At 41.1% G+C, this 9899-nt stretch overlaps 1 protein-coding gene across 1 annotated transcript in view; it reads right to left on the minus strand.

Moving 5' to 3' along the window:
• The window catches only part of abhd6b (abhydrolase domain containing 6, acylglycerol lipase b), a 10729-nt gene extending 7295 nt beyond the window's left edge, over positions 1 to 3434 (minus strand). Inside the window, exons 1-7 of the mRNA XM_062052078.1 lie at positions 3267 to 3434; positions 2937 to 3068; positions 2459 to 2615; positions 1250 to 1363; positions 1032 to 1164; positions 772 to 929; positions 648 to 702 (exon numbers count right to left, since the gene is read on the minus strand). Coding sequence (XP_061908062.1) covers positions 648 to 702; positions 772 to 929; positions 1032 to 1164; positions 1250 to 1363; positions 2459 to 2615; positions 2937 to 3061 — 742 coding nt within the window. The 5' untranslated portion in view covers positions 3062 to 3068; positions 3267 to 3434. The remainder of the gene's footprint in view (positions 1 to 647; positions 703 to 771; positions 930 to 1031; positions 1165 to 1249; positions 1364 to 2458; positions 2616 to 2936; positions 3069 to 3266) is intronic.
• Positions 3435 to 9899: the final 6465 nt, after the last annotated feature.

The following is a 9899-nucleotide window of genomic DNA, read 5'->3' on the forward strand; positions in this document are numbered from 1 at the left end:
GTAATTATGTTTTTAGAATCTGCCACATGTCGTTAAAAACATAGTTGCGGGCTGCAAATGGCCCACTTTGGACACCCTGAGCTGGTTAAATATAAAAAGGGTGCTCTGTTGTTTTTAACATCCATCCATCCATTTTCTACCGCTTGTCCTTCCTAGGGTCGCGGGGGGCTGGAGCCTATCCCAGATGCACTCGGGCGAAAGGCATGGTTTACAAGTCGCCAACTCATGGCAGGGCCAACTCAGATAGACAGACAACATTCACACACTAGGGCCAATTTAGTGTTGCCAATCAGCCTATCCCCAGGTGCATGTCTTTGGAGGTGGGAGGAAGCCGGAGTACCCGGAGGGAACCCATGCAGTCACAGGGAGAACATGCAAAAGCCACACAGAAAGACCTCGAGACAGGGAGTCGAACCCAGGACCTTCTTGCTGTCAGGAACACGCACTACCCACTGCCCCACCGTGCTGCCCATTGTTTAAACAACCTATTGCAAAAAAGCTACTGAAAGATCCTTTGTATGAAGTGTTCTGCTGTTGTTATGAATCTGCTGCCGAAATATCAGTCGCTCCCAAATTTGAACTGATTTTATACGTCATCATTCACTGGCCATATTTGGCACCTAAATAGGATATTTAAATAAACTTACTTTCCTCATAAAAATAATTGTGGGGCTCTCTGACATCCACCAGTCCTTGAAGAATCTAAACAACATGAGACAAGCAGCATAAGATAAAGTGACATATTGAACAACAAGAAAAGTTGAACCTGACCTGTTGAGGGATTTTGAAGCGAACATGGGAACACAGTCTAAACATGTCCTCCATCTCATCAGGTGTAGTTGGGATCAGTGGGATGTTCAGTGTAAAATTGCTCTGTTCCAAGTCTTGCAGATGATTGTCAAATTTGGTCTCGCATGGGTGTTTGATACCTTTAGGGTGAAATTTAAATAAATAATAGCATGTGTGAAGGATATTTTTCAACATATTTAGTTGTACAGAAAATAAATACATGCTCACATACAAGTACTGACCGTCTGGACAAATGAGAGTCAGGCTGCATATTTCGGAGGGATAGGTAGCGGCGTACACCCCAGCTACATTTCCCCCCATGGAGGTTCCAATCACATGGAAAGGTTTACGATTTAAGCGAAGAGTTTCCACAAACTGAGAAGGATGAAAGCACCAAAACAGACTTTTGGAGTACAAACACTGAAGCAGCTGATGACCACATAATTGTATCAATTTGTACCTGATGAATCCTACTGACTTGCCCAAGAATGGAATAATCCTCTGTGTTGGTGCGTGTTGTGCCCTCATGGCCTGGCATGTCCACACATAAAATGTGCAGATGTTTTGGTAGATACTAACAAACAGAACAAGGATTAATGCGTATTTAAAAGACAAGTAGGTTTTCTTATTTTCATTCAGAATCAGGCAAATAATACACTTAGATAAGGATAGGGGTCTTCAAAGTATGAGACGGCTGGAACGACTTTATGAGAGGCACAGCTGCTTGAGACAAATAAAACCCCCTTTTCCACCAAAACACCACAACATTTGCTAATGAAAATCTATTTCAAGGAAGTAGAAGAGGACATAAACCGTATTATAGTCTTTGAGGAGAGGCTTAAAGTTTCACACTTTGAAAAACCCCTGAACGTGAACGTTATGAATAATGCTTTTCTACAAATAATGTTAGAAAAAAGCTTTAATTTATATTCTATTGCTTCGATTAATCATTGAGTGTAATTATTGAAAATTGATAAATCTGGACTGCATGGAGTGCCCGGAACTTTAAATGTGTGGACAGACTCTAGTTTCCGCTCAGCTGCTGCCATAGACACTGACAGCGGTGGTGCATGGGTGTCGTGATCTGTATGGCAGCAAACAGCAAAAACGTTTTATTCCTAAAATTTTTTATGAATGAATGCACAAGTTAAAAGTGCAATTTTAATGTTGAGGATGTGCATTCATTAGAAAAATAGAATGAAGGTTATGGCAAGCAGAAAAGTTATTGTTTATATAAACTAGTTCCCCTAAAATACGCATTAAGGCTATAAAGTTTGTTTTGTCTGATAACTTGATTAATCGAACAAACTAATCAATAGATTAAAAAAAATAATCGAGTGCTGCAGCCCTAATTTTAAATTTTTGAATGAGGTTTAACACATTCACTTCCCCAGCAAAAATCACAATAAACATTACTAAGCCAATTTAAGGAATATCTATCACTAGATCAACTGTAAAATTAACTAAAATAATACAATAATAATTAAGAGACAACTTGGCATTTCTATTGAAGTATTTTTTAAAATACTTAACATTGCTGCAAACTAACATGTGTTATTATGATTTAAAAGCTGTCATACACGAGCCTTGTTATTTTACAGATAGAGTTGAATAAAGGCTTGCTAGAGGCAACAAGCGATGACACGTCAAGGGATGCACTTCTCCTAACCTTGACAACTGTGAGCCAGGTGTCTTTGTGAGCAGAAAAGCCGTGCAGCATCAGAATGGAAGGCCTCATCCCGGGCTTTCCTCTGCTGGAGTAACAGAAGCGATAGCCTCCACAGTCTGCATAGTGGACCTGAAGGCCGAGAGTCCTTCTCCAGTACCTGCACATGAGCAGACATATCAGCACATATCTTTATTTTATTGTATTTATAGTGCCTTTTTGTTGTTTGTTTGTTAGATTTTAATCTGTACAGCACTTTAAAATCATGCGATATAAATAAAAAACATCCTTGACCTTGTCCTTCACCCATCTACCCATTTTCTACCGCTTGTCTCTTGATTTTGTCCTAACATACTGTAATTGGTTAATTTCTCATGACAAACATTCACAAAACAATGAAATTCATGGTTCGGTGAAAACATTGTCTGCTGAGTTTCGTTGAGACAACTCATCAAATACATGAAGCAGGTATAAAACTTACCAGTAGTAGACTTTAATGAGCGCTGAGGGCCACAGAAGGAATGAAGCAACGAATGCCAAAATGGGAAGAGCCAGTGTTCCCCCAGCAATTATAAACAGGTTAACAACATCCAATTCTGCTGCCATAACTTGCCTGGGAAAACACAGTTTTTATATATGTCAGTTATTACAAGAATGACAAGACATCTGTGGAGGGTTAAACTAACTATTCTGAATATTCTTATAATCATAGTTTAGACACAAATATTTACAGAAAGGTTTCAAGAAGCAATACTTGTGTAATGTGTTATCATAGAATTTCTTCCATTAACAAGTATAAAAAATAACTTACTATTCAACTGATTTTTTCACCCCCGATTGCAGTCGTATGCAGACATGCAGGTTAAATTCTTTCAGTTATCCTTACAACATGCTAATACTTAAAAAAAATTCCTGAAAGCATTTTAAAAGATTCTGATATTAACGATACATTTAAATAAATAAAAAAAAACAAGCAGCAACCTTGTGGAGTCCAGTTAGTCCCATTGGATTATGCTGGGTCTGGATAAACTCATTGATTGATAGTCATCACAGAGGAGAAACTGGGCCACCAGATTATTCGGTCACTCTTTTAAAGTGACCGTACAGGCTCGTGATCGTGAAATAAAAAACAACACATCAATACCGAAGCAAAAACATTTGCATGACATTAGATTGTCAGTAGTGGTGAACATCTGCATTTGAAGAAGGGATTGTATCCTCGCTGTGAGCTCAGACTTCAAGTACTAACTGTACCACTGGGTGTCATGAGAGAGACAGACTAGCTGTGTCTAGTGTGCTGACTTCAGGAGTGACATCTGAGGCAGTAAAACGTGCCAATAAGGTATTTTTAAAGGGGAACTTTGATAACAAACATCATGCACTTCTTCAATCCCCAAACGGATGTGCAGCTAACAGTACAAATAACAAGATATATAGAGGTAAAGAGACAATTATGTAACAGTTAACAAAGATGCCACTTGCATAAGGCTGTATTTAAAGAAAACATAACCCAAAAGGGACAAGCGGTAGAAAATGGATGGATGGATGTTGTCCAAACACATTAAATTATCTTGAATTTCTCAATACATCAAGTTTGATTAAGATAATTAAAGCATAAAAGTAGTCGTCTATGACTAGTATATACGACTAGTATATGGACAGTATGTGAGTGTGTAACACATACATACAATACAATTATAACATTTAAACTAAGCAGAACCGAGGATTGCACTGCAAACATCCGATGGCGTGCTTGGCTGGTATTCTGCTGCAACCCTGGACCTCTACTGATGACCTACATACAGCACAAATTGGAGCAGAACAAATGGATACAGAGACACACTCAGCCAGGGAATGTTTTTTTTCCAATATTTGGGTTTGTATAGAGGCTGTATCTCACAAACTGCGTATTTCTCAGTTGGTCGCATGGTCTGCAGCTTGACAGGGATTGTTTAAATGCAGCCAGTTTGCCAACATTGTGAGCGATTAAAAGTAAAGTCCACAGAGCATTGTGAAATCTGAAACTTTGCAAAGCACGTCTCTTTCTGTTGAGAAATGTTCAGCTAACCCTTCTGCAAACTTAAGTTGAAAACAAAGAGTGGCTCGCCTTGTGGGCACAACTTGACTGAATACACAGCTCTGTCATGTTCCAGCTTCATATGATCACCACAGCTGTTGCATTAACTCAAGAGTTCCTGAGACTTCTAACAACCTCCAGCCAAATGGTTGTTCTTCATGTAGTATAGGGTTACCATGCAGTCCGACTAATGAGATAATTATTGGTTACTGCATTATCCAGTTCGCATCCTGCACATCTCTTTTCATAGCTTGATTTGATTTGAGTTTTGTCCATCTCTGCTCATAAGGATGTTTGTATTTAGGATATCCAGATATAATGCATTTTGAAAGCATGGGCTTACTGAGTGGAAGCCAACATGTATTCTGTGTTTTGCTTACCACAACACAAACCCACGTTTGAAGACACTGGCCTTGTGAGATATTCAAACAAGTTGAATGAGGACTGATGTTCGATGAGTGGGAAAAACAAGTTTAGGAGTTAAGTGTGAGTCATGTAGACCACATTCAAATGTGAGGTTTATAAATACAAATCTTTGGTTGAGAAATAGCTTCTCACGTTTGTCATAAAGTACAGAGTGGTCCTCCTTAGGTGGATGTTAGGTTCAGGTCTAATGCCAAGTTTATATTTAATGTGAAAACATGTGTTTTTTCAGTAACTGCAGGTGGTGAAAAAATGTATTTCGTGATACATATACTGTACTTGGCATGTTTTTTGCAAAAAGGAAAAAAACTTCTTACCTCTTTTAGCAAGAACAATTTATTTAAGTTGCCGGGTAGTAATTTGTTTTTCGCTTTATAAACCATTTGTACAGTCTTAAATTTTACAATATCGAGAAACTTTAAAGTTTTTGACCACGGGGGCCAAACTTTTCCACTACAGAATTACTGAATTAGTAATCTTACTCTTGATTTTAATCGTATTCAATAATTATACCGAACTTACCTAAATTTACAACCTTGTCAAATGATGTAAAACCATTTTTGTTAATCACACTACATCAAGGGTTAGGTAAGGCTAATTACAACATAAATACTTATAGTACTGCAGAAGAAGTGGCTCATGAAAACTGATTAAAAATAAAATTAATGCACAATTACGCAGTCAATCCATCCATTTTCTACCACTTATCCGGAGTCGAGTCGTGGGGGCACTAGCCCCAGCAGAGAAGCCCAAACTTCCGTCTCTCCAGTCACTTCATCCAGCTCCTCCCGGGAGATCCCCAGGTGTTCCCAGGCCAGCTGGGAGAGAGACATAGTCCCCCCCAAAGTGTCCGGGGTTTTTTCCTTACCTCCTAACGCCATACTTCCCCAAGGAGGCGTTCGGGGGGCAACCTGACGAGATGCTCGAACCACTTAATCTGGTTCCTCTTGATGTGGAGGAGCAGCGGCTTTACTTTGACATCCACCCGAATGACAAAGCTTCTCACCCTATCTCTGAGAGAGAACCCCGCCAGCTGATGGAGGAAACTCGTTTTAGCTGTTTGCACCGGTGATCTTGTCCTTTTGGTCATTACCCAAAGCTCATTACTATAGATGAGGATAGGAACGTAGATCAACCGGTATATTGAGAGCTTTGCCTTCTGGCTCAGCTCCTTCTTCACCACAACGGATCGATACAGGGTCCACATCACAGCATATGCAACACCGATCCACCTGTCGATCTCATGATCCACTCTTCCCTCACTCGTCCAAAAGACTCTGAGGTACTTGAACTCCTCCACTTGGGGAAAGATCTCTTCCCCAACCCGGAGATGGCACTCCACCCTTTTCCACCAGGACGAAAACCACACTGGTCCCCCTGAATCCGAGGTTCGACTATCCGGCGAAACCTCTTCTCCAGTACACCTAAATAGACCTATCCGGGAAGGCTGAGGAGTGTGATTCCACGATAGTTGGAACACACCCTTTGGTTCCCCTTCTTAAAGAGAAGAACCACCACCCCTGTCTGCCAATCCAGAGGCACCGCCCCTGATGTCCACGCAATGTTGCAGACCAACCAAGACAGCCTCACAGCATTCAGAGCATTAACGAACTCCAGGCGGATCTCATCCATCCCCGGGTCTCTGGCACTGAGGATCTTTTTAACTTCCTTGGCAACCTCAGCCCCAGAAATAGGAGAGTCCACCACAGATCCCCCAGGCAATGCTTCCTCATAGGAAGACGTGTTGGTGGGATTAAGGAGGTCTTCAAAGTATTCCCTCCACCGATCTACAACATCCCGAGTCAAAGTGAGCAGCACACCATATATACCATACACGGTGTTAACAGTGTGCACTGCTTCCCCCTCCTAAGGCAGCGTATGGTGGTCCAGAATCGCTTTGAAGCCGTCTGGCAGTGGTTTTCCGTGGTTTCCTCAAACTCCTCCCATGCCTGAGTTTTTGCCTCCGCAACAGCCAAAGCCGCAATCCATTTGGCCTGTCAGTACCTGTCCGCTGCCTGCGGAGTCCCACAAGCCAAAAGGACAAGATAGGACTCCTCCTTCAGCTTGACGGCATTGGTGTCCACCAGTCGGTCCTGGGATTACTCCCACGACAGGCTCCAACTGCCTTGCGGCCACAGCTCCGATTGCCTGCTTCGACAATAGAGATACAGAACATGGTCAACTCGGACTCGGTGTCCAGCGCATCACTCGTGACATGTTCAAAGATCTTCTGGAACATGCTAGATGTTCCTAACAGACCCTCACAATGCATTTGGGCCTGCCAGGTCTGACCGCCATCCTCCCTCACCATTGGAGCTGACTCACCACAATTTGGTGATCGGTGGAAAGGGCCGCCCCTCTTTTCACTGTAGTGTCCAAAACATGAGACCGCAAATCCGATTACACAACCACAAAGTCGATTATCGAACTGCGGCCTGGCCTGGTTCCAAGTGCACATATGGACACCCTTATGTTTGAACATGGTGTTCTGGGACAAGCACAAACGTCAAATAACAAAACACCACAAGGTTTTAGTTCTGGGCGGCTGTTTCTCCCAATCATGCCTCTCTAGGTTTCACTGTCGTAATGTGAGCGTTGAAGTGCCCCAGCAGGACAAGAGAATCATCTGGGGAACCACTCTCTAGTACCCTCTCTAGTGAATCCAAAAAGGACTGTACTCTGAACTGCTGCTTGGTGCGTAAGCACAAAGAACAGTCAGGACCAGTCCCCCCACCTACCCTCTCGTCTACTGGGTTAAACTCCAACGTACAAGCTCTGAGCCATGACTGCAACAAGTATTGGCACACCTACCTCTCACTGCTTGCAACGCCAGAGTGGAAGAGAGTCCAGCCTCTCTCGAGAGCACTGAGTCCGACTGAAACCAGCCGGAACTTATCCACTCAGCGCACCAGCTCAGGCTGTTTCCCCCCTAGCAAGGTGATGTTCCACGTCCCAAGAGCTAGGTTCTGTAGTTGAGGATCCGACCCCAAGGGCCGTGTCTTTGGCTGCCACCCAGTTCACATTGCACCATACCTCTATGCCCCCCCTTTGACCCACGTTGCCCCTTCGGGCTATGCCCGGCCGGGCCTAATGGGGACAGCCTCGGCCATCTGGTGCTCGCCATTGAGCCCTACTTTCAGGTATGGCTCCAGAGGGGGGCCCCGGTGACGGGGGAAACCTCGGTCCTCTTTGCCTAGTCCCTCACTTTTGTCTCGGGAGACCCTACCAGGGGGCATAGAATCCCCCAGACAACATAACTCTTCCCATTAGAACACTCAAACTCCTCAACCACGATAAGGTGGCCGGTCAGGAGAGCGAAAATTACGCAGTGCTAAAATAAATAAATTCTAACTAAATAGTATTACAAAAAATATGTTTTTCACCACTTTGGTCAGAATTTTTGAGTTTAAAAAACTTCTCTATGACTTTATCTTCAGACTTATCTTTGTTTGATGTTGTCATTACTGCCACAGGCTGTAGAAAAGTGTATTAGAACTGAGTACCGCTGCGGCTCATAAAGACCAAGGCTGAGAAACTGATATTTTTTGGCAGGCCTCTAAGGGGTGTTCACGGGCCAACGATGGTTAAGAAAAACTGCACTCGTGAAACAATGATGCTATCCATTACTATTTTCACCAAGTTTATATCAATATCATTACAATCCTTAGACCAGGGGTCAGGAACCTTTTTGGCTGAGAGAGCCATGGAAGCTAAATATTTTAAAATGTATTTCCGTGAGAGCCATATAATATTACAACTAAATGCGTGCATTTTAAAGTAAGACCAACATTAGAGTATAACACGTCTGTTATTCTTTTTAATAATATTTTTATTCTGAAGCTAACTAATAATGAATAAAATACTTCTTACCAATAGTGCGACTTCTTGAACAGGTGCGGTAGAAAACGGATGGATGGATTAAAATGCATGAGAATGTTTTATATTTTGAACGTTATTTTTAACACTGATTACCAGTGGGATTATTCATTACTTATTGTGTTAAGCAATGTCAGCTAAAATGAATCTGAGAGCCAGATGCAGTCATCAAAAGAGCCCCATCTAGCTCTGGAGCCATAGGTTCCCTACCCCGCCTTAGACATTTATTTTTTAAATTTCTTAATAATTTTCATTATCTCACTTGTCTCCACACCTCGTAAAAACATTGAGCTCCCGCTAATTTCTTCCTGAACCTGAAATTCTCCAACTCATGTTCGTGGATCCATTATTTGCCCTGCCAGTTTGGGTTCAACATTAACAAGACTATCATCAAACCCGTCCACCACTTCATTCATATTTTAATTTGTTTTAATCTTTATTGTAAAAACATTCAGAATAAGTTATTTCAGTTTATCCATTTCTACCCATACTATTTCATATTTTCCCTTCATATTATTTTTTTTTTTTTTTAGTATTTTGTCTTCATATTCCTTTTTACATGCACTCATAATTCTAATCTATTCTTGCATTCTTAATATGTATTATTTGATTAAATTGTTATTGTATTGTTATTTGGGTCAAATGCAGAGAATAATTTCGCCACACCTAGTGTGTGTGTGACAATCATTGGTACTTTAACTTTTTAGTACTTTAACTTTATTTCATGTACATAGTGTATATACCCCACCCCCCACCATTTTTTGTATATATTGTTTTTCAAATCACCTGACATGTACTGTATACTGTGTATAAGTACATAATTGATACATTTTTTTAACGTAATTTTTTATATACATGTTACAGGTTATATATCTTTTATTATTGAATGTATCATATGTGATGAATATTTAATGGCCCACAATGGAAACAAGCATTTTGGCTTTTTTTGCCATCAATTTGCCTTTTTAAAGCATTACACGGATTCAATTCTTTAAGATGTCAATAAACTTCGCAATCAATCAATTGTTATATTAAATTGTATACAATTCTTATATAATTTGTTTTTCT

This window comes from Entelurus aequoreus, linkage group LG07, assembly GCF_033978785.1.
Source record: "Entelurus aequoreus isolate RoL-2023_Sb linkage group LG07, RoL_Eaeq_v1.1, whole genome shotgun sequence".
Lineage (NCBI taxonomy): Eukaryota > Metazoa > Chordata > Actinopteri > Syngnathiformes > Syngnathidae > Entelurus > Entelurus aequoreus.